The sequence below is a fragment of the Embiotoca jacksoni genome, unplaced genomic scaffold (genome assembly GCF_022577435.1).
Source record: "Embiotoca jacksoni isolate LCO1_2020_lvr unplaced genomic scaffold, fEmbJac1.0.p SCAF_8, whole genome shotgun sequence".
NCBI classification, from domain to species: Eukaryota; Metazoa; Chordata; class Actinopteri; family Embiotocidae; genus Embiotoca; species Embiotoca jacksoni.
In genome coordinates, this window is record NW_027185436.1 from 11,716,794 (window position 1) to 11,740,538 (window position 23,745).

General features: G+C 40.1%; 1 protein-coding gene across 3 annotated transcripts in view; it reads right to left on the reverse strand.

The window, feature by feature from the left end:
* pcsk5b (proprotein convertase subtilisin/kexin type 5b) overlaps positions 1 to 23,745 on the reverse strand; it is a 75,445-nt gene that overhangs the window by 46,750 nt on the left and 4,950 nt on the right. For all 3 annotated transcript variants that reach the window (XM_069138269.1, XM_069138271.1, XM_069138270.1), the window contains exons 2-8: positions 23,552 to 23,656; positions 13,677 to 13,829; positions 10,876 to 11,019; positions 9,237 to 9,313; positions 5,737 to 5,825; positions 3,989 to 4,161; positions 638 to 850 (exon numbers count right to left, since the gene is read on the reverse strand). In XM_069138269.1, the coding sequence (XP_068994370.1) occupies positions 638 to 850; positions 3,989 to 4,161; positions 5,737 to 5,825; positions 9,237 to 9,313; positions 10,876 to 11,019; positions 13,677 to 13,829; positions 23,552 to 23,656 (954 nt within the window). The remainder of the gene's footprint in view (positions 1 to 637; positions 851 to 3,988; positions 4,162 to 5,736; positions 5,826 to 9,236; positions 9,314 to 10,875; positions 11,020 to 13,676; positions 13,830 to 23,551; positions 23,657 to 23,745) is intronic.

Genomic DNA, 23,745 nt, shown 5'->3' on the forward strand with positions numbered 1-23,745 from the left:
GCGTGTGTTTGTGCGCGTGTGTGTTTGTGCGCGTGCGTGTGTGTGCGCGTGTGTGTGTGCGCGTGTGTGTGTGTGTGTGTGTGTGTGTGTGTGTGTGTGTGTGTGTGTGTGTGTGTGTGTGTGTGTGGGTGTGTGTGTGCATGCGTGCGTGTGTGTGTGCGCCAATCTGTAGCGTCAACATGAGGAATGTAGCAAGACACTGCCAGACAAGCTAGCTCAAGCTAGCTCAAACTGGCCAACTGTCACTGTCCGTCCCGAGCTGGTCATGGCAGGGATTTCGACCGATTTGAGTCAAATGAGGTCAAACCACTGAACCCACAAGCACACACGCACAAGGCCAAGTTAATGCCAAGTTGTATCACACTGTACTCTTGACTGAAATCGAATACTACATGCGCAAACGTACAGGGAGATAGGGCAACACGCATATGAAAGTCTCTTTGGGTCTTGTCGCACATTTGTTCCATTTGTTGCATCTGTAGCATTTTGTGCTTGACTGGAATTTGGACATCAGTGACCAAGGAATATATATTCTGGCCCTGCGTACTTGTACTCCTTTCAAGAACGGATGCGGTTCTATGTGTGTGTTAATCGTCTTTTCTCAAAATCGACCACGCACACAGACTTTAATCCTTACAATCTTTCGGTCATAGTTCTCCCCGCTGCTGTAGGTGGTGGTCAGTGTGGATGAGCATTCCTCCAGGTACCAGGGCTTGCGCCCACTCTCAGCTGTGCTGGAAATGGAAATGGTGTAGATTGAATTGGTGTAGCCGTCACAGGAGCAGTGGTCTCTGCTGCGCCCGCCGTTTCCTGAAGCCCAAACAAAGATGGAGCCACGGTTCTTCCTCCCCTGCCAGGAAAAGATGTATAGACATTACAATGCAAACCTTCGAATTTGTCTTAGTGCTTGGAGGTAATTAATGCCCATCAGACTTTGCTTTGGCTTGATTTTTAAAAGATCTTTTAATGTTTATCAGACAGGGAGTAACTGATTCTGTGTTTAGAAATCGTTGCATGAAGGAGAAACTATCTATAACGGCAACAGCAAGAGGAGAAAAAGATCAGAAGGCAGCCAGACAGTTTAAGTCCTCAGCAGTCCTCTAAGTGTCTGGCAACAGAGCCAGTGATTTGATCCAACTTCAGTAATCATAATGTTTTAACTGGCCAAAATATAGTACATGTTTTTTACCTAAAAAGTTGGCATTGCTGAGTGCCATGTTGTGGAGCGAGTTGTATTTTTTTTTTTTTTTTAGGTGTTGGACTGAGCGAGGTGAATTTCTGTCTCTTGTCACGTCACTGAAGCAGAGAAGGTCAAATTTATTTACTGCCCGACATCAGACTTAAAAATCATAATAAGTCTGCAGCAAGACATGGCTTGAAAAAAAAAACATGTTTTCCTGAACAGTACATTTCATTGCATCATGTCTGGTATTTGACTTCAACTTAATCTTTTCTGTGACTTTTCAGAATTAATATTACATTTGTTGTAAAACTGAGTTGAAAATGTTTAAGTATGGCTTTGTATGCTTGAGAGGAACTGTGTAGGGAAAAACGTGTCTGCAGGAACTCAGGTTGAAGGAGATGCATTTTTTTTTTTTTTATCTCTATTTAAATTCTATTTTACGATGAAAACTATTTTCTAATCTTTCCCTCCAATTTACTTGGTTGCTTCATGTTGTGATATTTTTGCTGTCTGTAGACTTCATCTCTTCTTTTTTCCATTCAATGTTTTCATTTCGTTACATCCTGGAGATAGGTACCCTGTGTTCACTATGCTTATATTTTGCTTAATTACCTGTCCTGCAGTTTTGTGGAGTACTCCTATTTAAATACAATCTGTATTTAAAGAATAACAGTAAGGTATAAAAGGCCAAAAGCAGGCAGCATTAGAATTTATTTGGTTGTGCTCATTTGTTAGAGGAAGAAAAGCAGCAAATAAATGACTTGCATTTTTAACAGCAAGACTTCAAAAGTTGCTTCAACAATTTTAGGTGCAAGTTTTACATTTTACTAGATTTGAAATGAGCACTGAAAAAATGGACATATGTCATAACTGGAGGCCATTACATGAGCAGCCAGGTGGCTGTTTAATATTCAAAAGTAAGATTTCAGTGCAGAACACAGTCCATTAAAAAATAACTAATCCCAGATGTATTCAGGGGATCTTTGCAATGGACAGGCCAGGGCCAGAGTGAGCTTCACATCAACTCATGGTGTGATTACGTACTACAAATCATTTACTAATTAAGTTTTCAGTCTCAGTTATTTTTCATTGGCCACTATTTCAGTCAGAAATCCAGATTTGGCTGAATAAAATATGACGGAAACCTTGGAACCTGGCGGAGACACACTGTGCTGGCGATGACCGACCGAGTGATGAAGGCAAAGTTCAGCCAGGAGTCAGCAAAAAAAAGATATCTGACAAACTGACTGACACTGTGACTCACGCTGTCCAGACACACAAACAACACTATGGGCACACATACATGAGAGTAATAGGTATAATGGAGTTCTTCAAAAGGGGCGCTTCTGTCAGGCAGCGATAAGCGAGTGAAGCCCCTCTAAGTGAGAGGGGGATCAAACAGGAGCAAACGCTGACAGACGAGAGTGATGGGGAGCGCTTTTAAGAGCAGTTAACAAAAAAAATAAGAGGACAAAGAATGAGAGGGGAGGAGGATGAAGGAGAGGGGAGGTGAAACGCAACACAAAACCAATAAACACTCATCAACAGAAGAAAAATGAAAACATTGTTTACTGCGCAAATTAATTGCCGATTAACTAGTTGATTGAAAATGTATTAAAAAAAACTATTTCTATGATGCAATTAATAAATAAATAAAAACAACAGATTAACGAATTATGAAATGTATCCCTAGTTGTAATTTTTAAATGTTTTTAAATTTTGAAAAAAATTAATCCAGTTTAAAATTAAGACATATTTGAATGGGCTTTGTTCTTCTCTTATGATACACAGGTAGGCTAGTTTAAAAAAACTTAAAAGGACAGATGTGCATAAGCAACATAAAGACACTTTTTTTTTTTCTTTCATATATAACAAAGGAAAGTCAGGAAACATAAAAAACACACAAAAGGTAGGTCCCGTTTGAATCAACACAAGAAAGTATAAGTCCACAGCTGTCAGTGTTATCACTAACACCTCAGCTCTCTGATAAACTGTCTCTTCAGGGTGTCTAACAGGTACATGTTACACTCACAAGCATGCCATCTCCGCTCAGCTTCACAAACACACACAACAGTGGGCGGGCAAGCAAGCACACACTCGTGCCCAGCTCCCTGCAGTTGGACAGATATCTCCCTCACCTCTGTCATGTTAAAAGGCCGCAGACTGTCAAGAGCAGCAGGGACTCTCCACTCACTACCTGTCGGCCCCTTTTTTTTCTCCTCTTTCTTTTCCTCTTTTTGTAACATGCTTTGTGTTCTCGGCCTTCATGTGTGAAAATGTAGAGATCCACAAAGCCACAACCACTGACTCCCCCCAATCCCTGGATCTCTGTCTCACCTCCTGGAACATCTGTTTAGCTGAATGGCAGACAGACAGCTGTAGCAAACTTTGTAAATGTGTAGATGTATGTTTGAGAGATGTAATCACTGAATGACTATAGCTTTCCCACTCCACTCCGCCAACAACAGCCCCAGCTTGTCGTTATGCAAAATATGCAATGAATATGTAAATATGTATATGCTAATTGACTGTTGCTGCTCTCTAATGTCCGGAGGAACTTCACAGGTAGAGATAGCCAGAAAAGAGTTAAGAGGGATATGAGTATACACATCTGCTCGGTGTGTGTGTGTGTGTGTGTGTGTGTGTGTGTGTGTGTGTGTGTGTGTGTGTGTGTGTGTGTGTGTGTGTGTGTGTGTGTGTGTGTATTTCTTTTCTTTCCATATGAATACTAATTTCAAAGTCTTGGCTAAACAATAAAGTACATCTGTATGTAAATATGCATGATGTGTGTGTAGATGTGCCCACCGTGCGGATGCCGTTCTCAAAGGCGTGCCTGGCCAGAGATGCTGGACCGTCCACAGTCTTTCCATCATCATCAGGTCCCCAGCTGGCGCTGTAGATGTCGATGTGCTGTGGGTGGAGGCTCAGAGACCTGGCCTCCACCATGTCTGTTACATCTCCATCCAGCATTCGCACACCTGACACACAAAGACAGAAATAATGCACTCACAAACTGAAGTTTAATATATCTCCAGCTATTCCCACAGAACCTGCTGAGAAGTTTAATAAGCACCTATTGGAACTTCTATCATAATCAGCATGATAAATTTAACATGGACAGGCTAACCAGTACATCAGCTATCAAGTATTTACGGACTCTTGTCCCACATAAATCATCAATAAAAGCTAGGGGTCCGCCATATCATATCATTCGTGATAATATTATCAATATCATTGTTTTTAATATGGTTGAAAAAAACGCACATTTTGATAATGGCAATAAACCTATTTGACGTAATGATATCCTTTGGGAGCGTAACTGTATAATGTTTTATATTTTTACTGAATATTTTGAGTCAAACTGTTACGTTTATGCTCACATAAAACTATGACAGTTATTTTGTTCAAATTGTATGTTTTTGAAATCATTAATATGGAAATATTTTTCCGTATTTTCTTATAATCACCAAGAAAATTGTTATCTCGGAAATACCCTTAAATACTGTGATATAATTCTAGAGCCATATCGCCTACCCCAAACAAAAGCACTGAAAAATGTGGGTGTAGTGTAGTAGTGCCATCTGTTGAAGTACAGGAGCGCACTGTTAAGTTGTGACTCCTTCCTAAGGTTGTGTAACCACTGTGGTGGCAATTTTAGGCTACATACAATTGCCAATACTTTAGGTATTTGATTTTATAAAGTAAACGATATAATCAAGCAATTTCCAAGGTATTTCTGCATTGCTCATCGAAAGTGTTATTGTATTATTTTAGTCACATCACATTTCTGAAAATCGTGTAATCATATTATCTTGTATTACAGTAACTTTAACAGGGTAAACAGTAGCGGATCAAAAATGGGGCTTTGGGTTGACATTGTGAATCTATCAATACATCGTAAATGTCCACACGACAACTGTGACCATTCTATTTGTTTTTATTGACTCTCTTGCATCACAAGAGATGATTGAATCTTTAAGCAATATATATAGAATATCAATGAATTTCAGCCAGATAAGGCAAACTGTGAACATTTTATTTCCTCACTTTCCACATAAAAAAAGTGGTGGAGGGATGTGCTAGTATGCTCCAGCACCACTACACCTTTGATTAGGAGATATAATTTAATAAAGATGTGGTATTCCTCTTTAATATAAACATTTGAGCAACATAGACCTCCAAAATCTAATCAGATCATCTGGTCTAGAGTTAGTGTTATGTTTGAAGCTACTGAGAACGCACATATACAGAAGCAGCCAGACTTCCCCATGATATATCAGTCACATCATGATGGAGTGTAGGACATGATCAGTCAGTGAACACAAAGACAAACTTAACAGAGTTCAGTTTAGTTAAACCAAATTTGTGGAATAACTATACAGGTTAATGACAGTCAAGAGAGCATTAACACCAAAACAGAAAATGCTCAGCATTGGCAGTTCTCAGCATACCAAGCCTTAAACACACTCGCATACAAATACTTATGACACAAGCCTCTGCTGAATAAACAGAAATATGTCAAAAAGTATATACAAATATAACCAATTGCTCACCTCCTATTCTGGCATTGTAGGCAATTCCCACAATGCAGTGGGAGTTGTTTGCAGCTGCAGCAACTTCACCCGCACACCGTGTACCATGTCTGAGGAAAGAGTGGGAATGAACAGCTTATTACACAAATCTAAACACATGCACAAACAAACACGCGCACACCATGTATGTGAGTGGGAGAATGTCACAAGGTTAACACAAGGAAATGTATAGACAAGTAGGAAAGCACACACAAGCTACCACATAAACATGTAGCTTTTGAAGGGGAATGAACGGACACATACACGTAAACACACATTTTTACTGATAAATACACACATTCCTGTTGAAGTAATCGTAAACAAAATAGTTAAAGTGTAATAAGTCTTACAAATGTAACAGACGTTATAGATATTTCTATGATTCTTGTTTTTGTTCTGATAGCCCTGACACAAAATGAAAGAGATGGTAGTTTAATATTTGTAATACGGTTAAGATAAATATATTTGGAGTTCTTCAGTGCCAATGCTCTCTAAAGGTACAAACGCACACGTGCAGTTTGGTTCTTCTTTGATATTTTCTGAAGACACCATGCGAGCAATGTGCTCCCCCAAGCGCATGCACACACACAGAAAACTACTAATAGCTGAAACAATGTCTGTCAGGGACAAATCAGACTACTCACACTTCTCTAACAATTACAAATGCACACACCAGGGTAACATTCCACCAGTAACTGCAGTGGCGACCAGCGTAAACAAACATAGCATGTTTGTGTCCGCCGCCTGCTCGAAAACACCACTCTCTGGATTGTCACTTTCACACACATGCACCTCCTGCAGAGAACATCTGCATCACAACACCCCCCCCTCAAGCCCCCGGAAACAGCTCTGACCGCTGCCATGGAAACCCAGCCTCTAACTATCGAAACCCCCGGGAAAGACACGGGCAAGTTTTAGAGCCCATGGAAGCCCTCAGACTGAGTAAAGTCTGTTTCACGGTAACCTGATGATCTCAAGCTAACACATCAAAATATTCCTGTCCTCCCTTAGATAAGGTGCACACCTCCGCATCCATGATTTCTACTACTATTAATTTAGATTCACAAAAAAGCTCATTACAAGGAACTTTCTATCACTTAACTAACTTTCTCCATCGACGATCTGTTTTTAGGCAACACAGTCCTCCATTGTCCTCTACATTGGTGCATACGAAACAGAAGCACAGTCAAATTCAAAATATAACACCAGCAGGTTTTGACCTTTTTGTTTTAACTTATCATAAAATTAGTGGAGTGACCACCAAACAAAACGACCTTCTTCCTGTGCTGTCTACACACATAAATAAAGATTAGATGCGTAGACACCATTTCTGAGGATGTGGAAACCTTCATTTAATCTTTAATGTTGGATTTACCTCACAAGTTTACAGAAATGAAACAGTGAGGGTTAAAGTATAACATATAAAATGGCTGCAACTCAGTGATAGACCCCTTTATCACAGTTAATGAGCCAAACTGCTGGCTCCCTCTTTCAAAATGCTTCAACAGTCTCCACTCAGTTCACTTCACGCCAGTAATCCATAAAATCGTCTGTCTGGCCGTCTTTCCAGCCTTTGTGTTTGCCTGTATTTTCCATTTTCTACACATCTGTGTCACAGTCACTCAGGGATCTCTCTGTTCAACCAGGACCATTCAAAGTTTGTGTAATGGATAATAGTCAGCAGGAACAACTGAAAAACAAAGACTGATACTTTGTAACTTTCTTAAAAGTTTCAATACAGACACTCAAACTCACATTTAACTCTGCTGGGAGGTTTTGTGTGTGTGTTCTGGCCCTGTTTCAACAAGCAAAGTATATTTGTTGTATCTTTGTGAATTCGCCTTAACATAATTGTTGATTATTCAAAATCCAATTGCAGTTAGTTCAGTTAATTTGAGATAGATAGATCGATAGATCGATAGATCGATAGATAGATAGATAGATAGATAGTTACTTTATTAATCCCCAAGGGGAAATTTTTGAAATTTATTTCTGCAGTTTTCAGTGTGTGTCTTCTTGTTTTTTTGAAGGATCTGTATTTCAATCACAGGTTTTAATATGGCAAGGTACTGGGGACTCATATCTACCTGGAGGCTGTTACTGGAAATTACATGTATATTCTCTTAAAGTCAGAAGTCAAAGTCAAAGTTTTTCATAGTGTTATAGGACACACACACATGCATGTATAATATCTCTGCATATTCTATTTTTATAAAACAAGCAGAAAAAAACAACTAATTCAACAACACAAACTGTCAGGAGGTTCAGTAAACATTTAGTCTTTTAAAGTAAATGGCATCTGATATCACAGGATTTTCCCACATTGGTTTTGCCATATTGTGATTTAAAGGATTTAGAAGTCAGACACATGAGTTCAGTGTTAAGGAAACAGGTGATGGTGCGTCCAAATGTGTTAATTCACAGAGATGTGTGCATGCAGTGTTAATATACTTGTTTTTTCCCTCTACAGCTTACATTCAAAGCACAGCTGTTAGCGCCACTTCAACACATAGGCCCCAGATTTAAATCCACAAGCATTATGTCATTGTTGTTGCTATACAACACAAAGTCTGACAAAAATCTGCAGTTTACCAGATGTAGCGAAAGTTTTCTTTTACTTCAGAAATCTAACACATTATGACCAGTTTTAACTACCCAGACACCTCACACCAACTTTTCATATTTATTCAGCTTCCATGGAATATGCGACCACCATGTTTGCATTAAAATAAAATTAACTCTAGTTTCTGAATCCCATAAAATAACTGTAAAGAGAATAGAAATATAAAAAGTCAGAAAGTACACCAGATGTCTGTCCACACGCATAATATCCCAACCAACCATGAATTCAACCCAAAAACTAATCCAGCTCATTACGCCGCTTCTGCAGGACTCATGTCTCTTTAAGAAAATGTATTACCAGCAGGGACTGAGCCTCTGCCACGGCACTGCTGCAACAAAACACACAGACACACACAAAAATCTCTCACTGAGCCAAAGCCAAACTGGCACAAGACAAGTGCATGGACAAGCGAACTTCCTTTTTCCTTTTACACTCACTCACACTCTCTCTCTCTCTCTCTCTGTCTCTCTCTCTCTCTCTCTCTCTCTCTCTCACACACACACACACACACACACACACACACACACACACACACACACACACACACACACACGCGCAAGTTCTTCCAAACAGCGAAACCACAACCCATCCACAAATGTCACAAGCAAATACTCTCAAGTAAAGTATCGCAACCACAACAAAGTCAAAACTCAGTAAATACCAACATCTTGAAGCACAGAGCTTCTGGTAAAAGTCAATCAGAAAAACATCAAGACACTGAAGAGCAGTTTGCAAATTTAAAAACAAACACTGAAGCCACATGCTTGTTTTACATGAACCCTATTTTAATGATTAAAATTACATATCTCTCTCTCTCTCTCTCTCTCTCTCTGTTGTGGGATACTTTGTTTTTTCTTACTTATTCTCGTTGGTTGCGTCATATCGAGGCATGGGGTCCACGTCGTTGCTGTTGACATCATAGCTTGCTTGAGGGTCCTGGAGGAGACACGGCGGTCAATACAATTATATCAAACATCCAAACAACTGATATAATAAATATCAGGGGAGAAAAAATACTTCTTTAAAAACAGCTAAACTCACTAGAAAAGTGTGATCAAGTGACTTCTCTAACCCGATCAAACTGTTCACATTAGCATCACTCAAAAATTGAATGCAATCAGAGCTAACCCAATTTGCCGTGTCACTTCCCCTTCGGCATAAACAATTCCAGGCATTAAAAGCAACCAATAGCAGCAGCGCAGACACCGTCATACAGGGTGTGATTCATTTTATCTGCACAATTGATTGATGGCCTTACCTACTGCCTCAGGCCAACAAGTTACTCTAACTATCTGGCCCACTATCTGGTAGACATACCTCAGCATGCACATAAAGTATGTAACCACAGACAAATAAACATGTACAGTCACACACACACACACACACACTACCTAAAGGTTTGAGGACGCTTCCCTCCAAACTGTAAACCACGGCACATGATTATCTGACCCAAACTACCACCAGTATCATAATCTATTTGATCAGCTGACTTCTGTGACATAAATCTCTTGCTCTATGTAACATGAAATGGAGCTAAAAGCGCAAGTTCAATCAGGAAGATTGGGCCACAGGCGTTTCAGGTAAACCAATCTAACTTCTCCACAAGCTCAATCAGCCAATCGTTCCCTTGCTGACAAAGTTTAAATGTTCTCCTCTTTTCCGCATCAGCTGTCAGGTACGGGCCACCCGCTGCGACCCTCCTCCACCCCTTCCACCTCCAGTATTTATTGCCCAGATCCATCTCATCAGATTCCTGTACTGAGTACACTGCCTCACCATCGTTAAATATGATGACATCACAACGGGGTCTAATCGCCAAAGACTCTCACATCCCTCATGCTTCTGGTTGTTCTTGAGGATGTCAATAAAATGTTGTATCTGTTCACTAAAATCGAGTCTCTCCTGATTGAACTAGTTAGATGATTAAAAAAAAGTAACGTCTACTCCTACTTAAAAAAATTACACATAATATAACAAAAAACTTCGATGTTATTAATATCACAAATATAATCATCTTAGATTTTGTTTTAGACTTAAACTTTTATTAATCCCACAGTGGGGAAATTTAGTCATCACAGCAGCATAGAAACACAAAAAGGTGCACACAATAAGAAAATATTTACAAATATGTATACATAAAATAAGATAGATAAAAAATTATGATTTTTGAAAAAAAATAAGAGCAATGAATAAATACACACACACACGCACAAACTATATACACAACACGTACATGTGCGCTGACATGTCCAGAGTCTAACAATCTCACTGCAATCTAAGTGCACAACAAAAGAACATCACCGTAGTCAGACTGTTGTGATCCACGTGTGACTTGTTAATCCTGAATACTCGTAGCCACACACACAGTCACATTTGAATAGGTAGACCTCCCCAAACATACAAAGATTAACGCTGTAATGTCCCTGATGACTAAACACCCAACAAGCGTACACACTGCCGCTCCCAGCCGCCCTACACGTGCATACATACACACTCACGTAGTTCTGAAAGAGGTCTGGATGGTTCCTCTCAATGCCGTCGTCCAGTATGGTCACCACCACGTTTTTACCCGTGTAGCCCCTCTTCCACGCCCCCATGATGTTCATGTCCGACTGGCAATTATGGACATCATCGTTACAGTGCTGGAGAAAGAGAAGCAGGGGGCAGTTGGAGGAAAAGGAAAACATATGAGGTGGAGGTTAACAAAATGAATCAGGGAGTTGCAGATGTACATCTTAACAGTTTGAGATTTCCTCTTAATTTATAGCAAGCAGGAGGATTACCATGTCTAATAGAGAGGCTCAGTCTGACATTAACGAGTCCAAACAGACCAGTTGGAAAAAATTCTATGTAAAGTCTCATAAAGAGTCATTCAACGATTAAACAGTCATCCTGACAAAAACTACCTCAAGCTCATTATGTCATATGGCAGGTTCAGACTGCACAATATAGAAGAAGAGTTTTAGAAAGTCGGATTAGGTGATTTTAGAGTTGTAAATTCTTGCTGTGACTTGGTTGAAACACTAATCACCGCCCAATCAGAGCCTGCCATCTTTTATGACCTGACTGATGTCATCAGGAACGAGGTGGCAGGGACCAACCATGGAAACTAGAACATAAACAAATAATGTTGTGAATAATAATGGATGTTAAGTGTTTAGAAAAGTCTAGAAAAGAGAAAAATAACTGTGGTGTCTGTGGTTCGCAGAAAACGACCGTATGGGTTATCTGTTCTTCAGTGGACCTTTCGGTTTGCCATGTCGTGTGGAAGAGCGCTCTGTTCTCACACCGTTGGAGAGAGCGGAAACAATTCTGACATGCTTATCTCTTTGTAAGAATTTTATGAGAAATTCTAGCTGTGGCATCGGTTGTTGACAATGATAAACTGGATCAAACAATTAGCTGTCAAGATACTCATTTTGGTCCAGATGGGCCTCTTCCTTTAGGTTGGGCTATTTTCATGCCAAAATCATAAATGATGTTGTTCAAGAAATAAAGAAACCCAGTGGTGGTAAAAAAATAAATTAAAAAAAAAAAACAGACAGTGAGATCAAATCTCCTTTTTACACTGAGGGATAAACTCTTACTCAACTTGCGCTCAACCAATCACAGCACATGTAAACTTTTTGTATTCTCTAACAGCAGATGTGGTTGTGTTATTTAGTGTCTGATTAAAGGCTCCATTACACTGTACAAGTTTTAGCTGTCTGAAATAAAAGTTGACAATCGCGAGGGAAGTGCTAAATTGTTTGATTGCCAATCTAAAACAACAGGCCTTTGTGACAGACAGATGATTGACAAAACATCACAACACTATGCGAGTATACCGACTTGTGCTACATGTTGTTTGTGCCATTTCTGAATAAAGTTTGGGAGGAAAAAAGAAGCACACACACAAACCAAAGCTACAAAGGTGATAGAAATAAAAAGTTAAACATTGTTGAGCAGAATTTTCGAATGAACCGTTGTACTTTTTCCTACTTTGTTCGTGGTGCAACAAATCAACAGGCATCTCGTCGCACATTCTGATATGCAGTTTGACAGATTAAGTCCATGATATTATTAGAGCCACATCTTGCACAGTGTGACGTGCAATAAAGTCACACAGTTGCATAGTCTCAAGGCACCTTAAATCTGATGTTGTCAATCCAATATATTTCACTACATATTTTTTCAAATGCACTGCTTGTGACACAAGCTCATATTTGTTTGCATGTTAAAGTGACTTCTAGATGCATAATGGTCAACCACAATTAAACGACTGCTCCCACTATTTTTCTTTTAATCAGAGCCAATTTACAAGAGACTTCTCACTGAAATCCAAGTCAATTCTGCAACTTCTGTGAGTTCAATAAGAAAATCAGACTTATGTCGAAATAACTAGCACTAGCTTAAGTTTTTTTAAGGACCATATTAAGAGGAAATGTGTGCTCTTTAATAAGTCTGTATATTTTTTGAATGAATACCAAAATATACAACTGTTCAAACTGACAGAACTGTTGCATGTTTCAACCATAGCCCAACCGTACGTCAGGTAATTTTGTTAAAATGCCCAAAGGAAGTATTTTTTCTGTCTAAACCTGAAAACACAAACTCCAAGTTCAGAGAGTTCCATTCTAAAGCTTGAAAAACATAAAAACTTTGGTCAAAGTATCAGGAATTATCTATACAAAGTTAACAATTGACAGTCAACCACGCACACAAATGTATAACTAAAAGAGCAATGATCTGAGGCTATATGCAAACAGTTGTGATAAGGCTGCAAATCTCTGCAGTGTGAATTTCAGAGCACTGACTGTGTGTGTGTGTGTGTGTGTGTGTGTGAGAGAGAGAGAGAGAGAGAGAGAATGTGCGTGCATGCAAACAAGTGCATTCACAACACTGCAGGGAAATGATTTCAAAATACAGAAAAACAGAGACACATACATTTCCACTTCTGTGTGGATACTCTTGTCACAAATACTTGCTAACGGACACAGAACGTCTCACCGTGACCCTGAACTGTCTCTTTTCTAACTGAAGAAAGTCAAAAATGTCATAATTTTGGCCACTCCCTTCTTTTATTCAGCAAAACACACACACACAAAAAAATCTTTCAGCTCCACTGACCATGCAGTAATCAGGACCCTGCCATGACCTCAGCTGACCTTTGACCTACAAACTGGATAAATGTGGGTGAAGAACAGCACGCAAACCATTGAGGAGAATAAAGGAGCACAGACTCGATTCACTGGCTGTGTTTGCTGGCTGTGATATACAAACAGAGATGAAGTCTGGTAAGAGTATACAGTTCACTCACAATGTACCACATACTGCTCCACTTAGCGTCATTATAGAATATGTTGTTTTGGGCTGGGCTGCTGTGGGCGGGGCTTGACAGGGAAAGGGGCGGGGCTGGTTTGTAATCCCTCTTGATCCTCCTCTTCACCACCTGCTGTTGTATCCACTCCACCTGAAACAAACATGGACAGGAGATAAGAGAAACTGAGGAGGCTTCAAATAATAACACACACTGTGGGAATTACTTCGCAGACAGCGCCATCAGTCAACAGGTGGAATTTCAGTCCCAATGGTGAAGATAACACAATCTTTTGGGAAAATATGAGGTGTCGCGTCTTCAATAAGAGAGTGCAAATATAGTGGCTACATTTCCAGTTTTTTGTGTCTTGTGTAATGAAGTCACATACGCAAAGAACAAAGGTACAAATCATTTCCAGAGAATATATACGGCTGGTAAACTGTTGTGCTTGACCAACCAAGACAGACAAAACATTATAAAGCAGCAGAGGGGAATTGAATTTTTGTCATGGATGAGGCACGAACCTAGATGACATTTTTTTTTTTTGTACTGTAGAAAGAGACACTGCTCAAAGGGAAAGTTTGTTTTAGAGAGGGGGAAAGAGGTCAGTACTCAGATGTGAAGCAATTTCAGTTTATGGATTTTCTATAACCAAGTGTAATAAGCTTTTATGTGTGGCCGCTCCATTTAAATGTGTTCAAAGGTAAACATAGAAAATACTGAATAAAAGACGCCACTGAAAGAAACTACAGAACATTAAATCTATATGGAAGCATACATTCAAGAAGAATTGCCACAATTTTGATATTTTTTTAAGACAATTTTAGCTATCTAAACGCAAGACTTTTTATGCATTTAGCCCTCAAACGCTTTGCTGTGAACTAATCAGTTCATTTCCCCGTGTTTGAAAAATGGACAGACAAATGCGTGCGCGCGCACACACACATACACACACACACACACACACACACACACACACACACACACACACACACACACACACCAAAGACTTAAATGTCTCTCAGGTAACATCAATCTCTCAAATGTTATGGGCTCGCTTCAAGGCGCGAGGCATTCCTTGGCAGGAATCTGCCTCCTCTTTGAGACGGAATTTTCCGATTTCAAAATCAGCATTGTTGGACCTGAACAAGACGGCTAGGCCCAGTCACTTGGCCATGGTCAAGTCTTTTTAAAACCCTGAGATCTTGTGTTTAGTCTAGCAAACTTCATCTGTCTAAAAAGACTTCACAGGAGTTTACATGTACCAACAATGACGACACAGAAACTAAAACATTAGCAGGCATCGGACTGGCAGACGAGGGGGAGCAAGTGTAATTCTGTATTAAAGCAGCCTGAGATGAATGATTCTTCAGACTAAGTTGGCCTCTAAACATGACTGTACAATAGTTTACATGGCCTATATTACATTTACTTTAGTAATAGTGCATGTATTTTCAGAAGTGTGCAATCCCTCTGAGAGGCTTGCCTTGCCACCCTCTGTCAACTAAAAGTGTGTCGCTATATGCATCATGTACGGACAAAGAAACTCCACTCATAACAGATAATCAATAGAATCATTTTCACACTGCAGTTTTGTTGCTCAGTTTGCCATTTGCTGAAATCTGAGGCTTTGGAGAATACTGTCCAACTGTAAAGACAAAGCATTTCTCCACATCAATACAGCTCCAGCAGACATGAGAGGAGCAGTAAGAGAGAGAGAGAAGAGAGAGAGAGAGAGAGAGAGAGAGAGAGAGAGAGAGAGAGAGAGAGAGAGAGAGAGAGAGAGAGAGAGAAAAAAGAGAAAAGAATAGCTGACATAATGACTGCAGAGTGATTATCTGGTCTCATGCACCGAAACAATCTGCCAGGCTCTCCAGAGAGTTGGAGAGCGAGGCAACAAGACAAGATAAGACGAGAGAAGGAGCGGCGATAAAGAGCTGAAGAGTACGAATCCCAGGAGAGTCAATAAAAAAGACTGAGCTGGGAAGGGGAGGAAAGTGAAAATAAATAGCAAGAGAGACCAAAAGACGGCAAGTGAAGGGAGGATAAATGATTTTATAAATAACATTGATTTCATAACTCAAGTATGTAGCTCTTTATAAATTGTGATGAGGGAGCGGGAAATAAAAAAATGTGCATAGGTGACGTAATTCAATAATTGCTCAGAAGACCTGCCTTTAAGATAGGGGAGGGGAAGAAATGGCAAACCAGGGCAGGCAGAAAGATAAAGAGTAAAAACCCAGTGAGATATTTTCTTTTAGCCTGATGCTCCTTCTGTCTGCTGAAGTCTCAGCTCGTTTCACTTCAACTTCTATCAGGACCATCAGCTTCAAAGCAACCATTTACACACGCCATTAGCCTCAAAACAACACTGTCATCAGGAATTTGTGCGCGACTGTGTCTGCGCAAAACCACTGGTGTATCATTACAATTTGCATACATTAGCATAGCATCAAGCACAATCTTTGATCAGCAGTGTAACTCTCCGCAACTTGGTAATTCCAAGGAGGTCTGATGATGACTGAATCACTACCTCTCATGTCGCCACAAATCCTCTCCCACTGCAGTTAGTTCTCTCCACACTGACGAGACTTCAGAAAGAGAAAAAAAAGAAATGTTTTTGCTGGAACCAGTGTGCGGTTCTCCTCAGATGTCTTGGACAAGACCCACGAATTTAAAAGATTTCAAAACATTTTGCTGAAGCAGCCAAATGAACAAGGATGCTGATCGCAGAAGCTGAAGATTTATGCGTCCGCATGCTGGCAAGTATCGACCCTACTGAGGGGCCTTTGAGCAAGACGCTGAATCCCTGCTACCTCAGCCGGTGCCGTTTTGTAGCAGACAATGACCTTCACACTCAGTAACCAAAGGGACGATTTAGGTATCAATTATTGCTGCCATAGACTTCCCATTTTTACGTACTAACTTAGTGTGATGAATAAAAAAAAAAAATGTAATCTAAAAAAAAAAAAAGTCATATTTCTGATGCATTGCTTAGTTGAAACAATGTTACACACTTTAGTCATGGTTTGCTGTCACTGCTCTCTTTATAGCTTTAGTCACACGTTTTGAAAAATAAAACGCTCAACCGGAAAAACTATTCTCATGTCAGGTGTACGGACTGAAAACAATCATGAATGTCATTATAATAAGAAAATATAAAATTTTCAAAGCAGAAATATGTTGTCTAAAGTAGCTTGAAACAGATTCTGGCAGGGGCTCTAAGATTTTCCCATTGATCATTAATGGCCTCATTTTCACACCTCTCATTGTCACAGCTGCATGTTTACTCTTTAAGAAGAGGATGAGAGGAGGGAAAACACTTCTGCAGCCAAAAGAAAATGATTCAAGCAAACTGTGACCAACGATATCAGTAAGAGTACGAAGGCTAAGTAAATAAGTCCAGAGGTTTCAGTGGGAGTGTGTGTGTGTGTGGGGGGGGGGGGGGGGGGGGGGGGGTCGTGGGGGGGTTGTCTAAACAACACTGCTGGTGTTTAGATATAAAAACAACGCAGCATTTACACTCACAAAGGCTGATCATTTACTTCTATAGCTTTTTCTAGCAACACAAAACTTTTTTCAAAGAAACCACTTCTGCCACTCGAATGAACATACTGGGATAGCTGTAGGGCTTTATTATGCAAATATATACTTAAAATATCTAATTACATTTCATAGATTTTATGCCAAATGTTTAATCGCAGCAACATTAGTCTCCAAAATACATTTCTTTTTGGGTTTTAAGTAGTTCCCTACTTTCCATCTGCATACTGCTTGTGCTTCCACATGCTGCATTTCTTTTATCAGGATTAGTTTTTTTTTTATTCTATTTTATCCTTTATGTTCAGAGGCAGGCAATCGTATGCAGCAGTTTTTCTAAAGTTATTGAGGGCAGTGTCATCCTTTGTCGTGCTGCTGAAAATCATTCACTGTTAACAGCCTGCAGTTATCCACATCCATTGTGTCACGTATGCCTGTCCCTATCCAATCCAGGACAATATTTCCCTCTATTATTGCCTCTAAAAACTTGTCCTTGTATCACTCATGTTGATTCAGTACCAATTCACTGGCCAGCTCAGAGGCATGACGATCTACTCCATTCATTTAACTCCAGCTCGGAGGCATGACGATCTACTCCATTCATTTAACTCCAGCTTGGAGGAGCAGAGCAATGATCTTCTAGCATCTGCACCTCTCCGTCACCCTCCTTCTTTCCCTTCTCTCCGACTCCCTCTCCTATCTCACTCTTGCTTTTCTCATCTGCTTCTTTCTCACTGCACCTTCTTCATTGCATTTTTGGTCTTCTTCTCTGCAGATGCCCATTTCTCTCTCAGATGGCCTGTCTTTCTCTCACAGTCCCACTCCAACCCCCTTTCCTCCCTCCCTGTCTCTCTCATTCGCTCTCTGTGCAAAGGGTTTGCAGGTGGTTCTTGCTGGCTGGGTCAGTAACCAGGGGAAACTGGGGAAGAGTTCACTTCAATAGAACAAATGGGAACAAATTGATCCACTTTCACTGCTGTTTGTGTGACGATGTTTGAGCTGTAGGCAAAAAAATTTTTAGCTGGGAGTTTAAAAAAATAAAAGGCCAAAGTAAGCAAAATACCCACATACACCTTTGGACATACTGAGCTGTGGCGCTGTGTAGCCCAGCTATAGGTATTTGTCTCAGGGCGTTAACTCTTTAATGTTTCATCTGTTAGACAAATTCAGGCTAAAACAGATTGAAGAGTCTTTACCATAATTTTTACATAAAAGTCTTTACCGAACATGCACACTTTCTTCATGGAAATCTGAACCTGGGACTGTGTGCAGTCTCAGAATACCTGGGTGCATGCAAATAATCCGCAAAGTTCTGACAGGTACAAAAGCTCCGTCTGTGTTGTCTCATTGATGATGATTTTCCTCGTCTTCTACATATTTGAGAACATATTGAGCTCTAAAGGCAGACTGGTGATAACAAAACTGTGAGCCATATGGGATAAATATTGAGCACACTTTGTCCGTTTTAAGTGTTTAATGATTGAATTTGAGCTCTTTTGACCTCATTGACATAGTTTTACTGTGTAGTAAAATATTTTCCTAATGCGGCATGACTTTTAGAAGCCTGCAACACGTAAATTTCACAAAACACTGAAATTTCATTGTCGCTGCAGCCATTTTGCATTTTAGTGTATCCCAGTGAGGATTCAGCTGCAAACCCCACCTGGTTCTTAGTTTTTTGAGTAAACAACAGTGTCGCTAAGTGAAACCGGCTGGAAAAACCATGCTTCTGCAGCCCAGCGATATGGACAGACAGCCGTGAAGGCGCTGAGCAGTTGTTTTTCTCTACTAATCTCAGCAGACTTCAAAAGGACATTATAAGAGGAAAAACAACCACTGTAGTACTGTAATTGTTGTTTACAGCAAACTTGAAATTACTGAAAATAGATTTCGACAAAGTAGACTATATATATATATATATATATATATATATATATATATATATATATACACACACACAAATAAAATAACCCATGACAGTATTGTGTTAAATTTTTGTGTTATTTTTTTAAACCTGGTATATATCCTATAAATGTTATTATATTGACATTGTGGGTCATGCTAACTTTGCACTCAGCATGCTGTGTGAGGTTCCTACAGCTTTTTAAATAAGTTCGATTTTTACATAAATCATTGCAAACAATTGTCTTCGAGTCTGACTGAAAGTAGTAAACACAGAAAGTATCTGCCTGGAACAGTTATTTTGGCCAACATTGAGGTTTTCATCTTGGGCAACTTGCTGTCTGACCTTATCACCCTGCATATTCATCCACAAATCATCTTTTCTTTTTTTTACATGTGGGAGGCTGACTTTGAGTGCAGCTAAACTTCTCTCTAAGGAAACTTAAAAAAGTTAACTGCTGTTACTGATCTGAGCATGATCGCAAGTCATTTCACTTTTACAGCCGAATGTATATTTTAAACCGGAGTATAAAGACAAGTACATAATTCAGATAGAAGAGGAGGCAGAGAGGATGGAGGCAACAGGTTCACCCTGAGAGACAGTGTGCCTCAGGAAACTGGTGGTGCTCCTGCAGACACTGCACTCCAGAGTGAGATCTGTTGATGCCAGACTTGGAAAATAGACATGTTGACAGGTAAGACATTCCAGGAGTGCAACTACAACAACTGAATTTATGGCAATGATCAACATGGCATGTCCTCAAAATAAACTGGAAAAAAGGACTGTGGTAAGACAAAGCAACTACAACTGGTGAAATGCTATGTGATGCAGCAACAAACCAGCATATGGTAATGCATTTTCTTCAACCTACTATGATAAAAAAAAATTACCATTGTAGTTGACAGAAAAAGTTATATTTGTGTTGGACAAGTAGCCCAAGTAATGTCCAAATATAAATTGATACCTGACATCATCAAATATCATGTTGAGCAGTGCAATTAGTCCTGTCCGAAGGCTCTAGCAGCAAGACACATGCTAAATCGAGAGCCATCTACATGCTCACACATGGAAACAAACAGTGTCTGACTCAGGAAGTCACTCAAGATGTAAAACATGTAAAAATCATGTTCATTTGAAAAGCTGTTGGACATTTGCCCAAATAAACTTAAGTTTGGCATGAGTTTCTCCTTGTTTCCCCAAGTCTCTACAATGTAGACAGAGAGTGCAAAATGACCACGACTCATAGAGCCAAAACAGCCACAATGAACGGTGAAGGTGAAGACACAAACTCTCCCCCTGCGAAACACTTTTCACCAGCCTGGAAAAAGAAGTGCTCTTTGACCTGAGAGGCGAGTGACACTGCAGTTAGGCAGGTGCCATAAAGTGGTAATCTGTGCTGTGCTTCATCACCATGGTAACATGCATGCCAGTGAGTACTGTGGATGGCAGGGTGCGCCTTTCATGGCATCGCTACACCCCTCTGACTCATTCACACACAAAACACACACGGGCTGTCATTCTAACAAAACGTGATTGCAAAACATCATTAGCAACATGCCAGACTGTGCTGGTGCCAAACTGGCCGTCATGTTGATCCCAAACCCCCAGACAGGTCCGCAGTTATGCTGAAAGGATGGCAACTTGGAGTAGGGGGGCACTGACAGCTCCATTTCTCTCCACTCCACTTTTCCTTTATCTATTTGGTCTCTCTAATCCATGTGTCCTCTCTTCCCTTCACCTTCCTTCCGCTGTAATAGCTCATTTTCTGCTTTCCCTCATTTAACCACTTCTCTCTGATCTAGTCTGCTAGAATTTTTCAGTCCCTCAGCCAGCTGGCACCAGGACACAAACCTTCTTCCACCATGGCACAGTGTCAGGCCCAAGAGGGCAAGAGAACCAGAGACAGTGGGAGGCAGACGAGTACAGTGAAAGTACCAGTGGAAAAAAGAAGGAAGAGGAGGGAGTCTGAGGAAAAGAAAAGAAAAGAAAAGAAAAGAAAAGAAAAGAAAAGAAAAGAAAAGAAAAGAAAAGAAAAGGGATGACAGGTAAGGACAGCAGGTGTACAAAAAAAGCTGAGTTGGCCAAAAAAATGCATTGAAAGATAAAGAAACAATGTGCTCCAGAGGACAACGAGATAAGTGGATGACAGAGGGTGACAGGCGCTGTGTTTTCTTTCTGTTCTCTAATTCTTTCTTTTGATAATCACTGATGCATCATTATCATTCTTCAGCAGACAGGATAAATTTAGGTGTATGCACTGATAAACAATCGTAAAAGGCCATTGCTGCTGTCTGAAAACCCTGAATCTCCAAAAAGTGTCTCTGTCCTGTTTTCTTAGGATCAAGTCCCAGCCTGTTTGATGAAATGACCTGCTTCATCAAACAGGCAGTCATTAACAAGTTTGAGTCAGATACAGAGATGACAAAAATATGCCAAAGGTAAGGGAAGGAGCGTAAGGTTTTCCACATATCAAGAATGAGTCATTTCCACAAACGGCTTTGTCTTTGAGTACCATTTAAAGCTGTCGACTTGAGCACTTTATACACATGAATGTAAACAAGACGTTGGTGAAGGAAAGTGGACACATCATGCGTCTCTACTGAACTCTCACCAAGTTTGATTTAGTAACTTGTCCTGTCAGAGTGTTTTGAGATTCAGGCTTCATTTAAAATGCAGCCAGGGTTTGATGACCTGGCGAAGTGATGAGAAGAGCACCGACAGGACAATAGTACAAGTTTACCTAAGGTCAAACTTCTATTTAAAGGGCCAGTTCACCCAAATCACAGAGTACCATACTGTTTGATAGACTATGATGCTTTCAAAGCTTGTACTTTATACTTAAGACGGTAATTCTAACTTCAGTGAAATAGAAACCTAACCTATCTAATATATATTAGATATAATAGATATAATCTGACCATAATGTAATAGCGACCACTGGGACAAAATATTAATGTACAACACTTTTTGATTCCGGTTGTGGCGCCAGTTGTGCTCATTGGTTGAAAGTTCAACTCTGAACAGCCTGATACCTCTAATTAAGATCAAGTTAACCTGCCATTTAGCAGTTTAGCTTCACGTAATCAGTAACAGACACAGGCTTTCTATAAACTACTGTTTCTGGAAATTACACTTGAAAAGAGCTCGCTCCACCTGGCTAGTCCTTCCTTCTTTCCATCAGGTGGCCTTGTGTATATTCTACATAATGGGCCACAAAGGAAAATGTAAACTGCTTTACATTTTGATTGAATGCAATTACACCCAAACAGAAAATCAACCGTGATATAACTCATTGGTTTGTGAACTGCTGTTTTGAGCCCTCGAGTTTGTCATTTCCGGTCCATCTTGGTTTTTTTGGAGCTATAAGGTGACCATATTTGGACAAGCTGGGGACAAGTGAGCAGTAGATCTGACACGATCTCCAAGGACACTATGCCCACCTACAAATACTGGGAGCCTGACTGCGCCCCGGGCCTGTCAATCAAACCGATACACCCCCGAACATACCGCTTTTCGAGGCCTACTATCTAATTCATGATGGGATTACTTTCAGAGGGACGAGAACACTGATCAGAAGGAGTGAATTTTGTAAATAACACCATAGTGACTTGTGGAAAAAAAATTATCGACTTTGTATTTCATGAGAGAAGATAAGAGATTCTGTGGAGTCATAGGCTTTTTGGAGGCAACCCCTAAGTGGCCCTTGGTGGTATTGTAGTTTAAGGCACTTCCACATTGGCTTCACTTTTCAGACCCAGAAGCTACGTTCACTTTTATGGAAAGTCTATGACTAACTCTCGCTCATGTCATATGTCCACCCTAAGTGCAGCCCACTGTCCAACCCTGTATGTGGTTGAAAATATCAAGCAGTCATTCTGTTGCAGTGTTAGCAAGCTTAATGACCAAAGATACCTGTGATTGACCCGGGCATGCATTACTGAAAAAAGCCAGCTAATCAGAAGAGGGTCATTGATATCAATAAGATTTAAAGACACAAAACAGCCTGTTCTTGGTAGAGTTCAAGAGAAAAACTTGAGAGGATATGTAGAACTATATTAAGATGGTTTTTGGTCCTTAAAACCACAAAAATGATCGTCTTATGGACCTCAAGACTGCAAATAAAACACAGGAAAAGTGTCAAATTTGTGAACTTTAAAAGTTAATTTTTAACTTCGAATGTAGTGGTTTGATAAAACCCTCTTCACTCAAGATCCACGAACCTTTTTCAGACCTTATAACAGATTTTCACAAGTTTGCTTAGTTGTCATCCAGAATGAAAGTTGGTCACATGACATCATCATATTTGGGTCACATGATGACAACTGAATCATCTCTAACATAGGTTATCCAGGAAAAGCTGGAATATGGACATTGAATTAAGCTTATTTCAAACCATCTACAGTATCATTTCAAATGAGTCCAACATGCTTACCTTGGGCTCCATGGAGATGAAACTATGGCGACCATGGCTGGACAAGGTCGACCTTTTGATCGTCCGACTGTGGAAGAAGTGATAGTGGTCCTTGAGATCCCCAATCTGCAAAAGAAACATACAGTCTGCTTTCTACAGTTTTTCAAGGTACATGTTGGCAGCTGGTTTATTCGAAGCATCTTGAAGAACTTGCT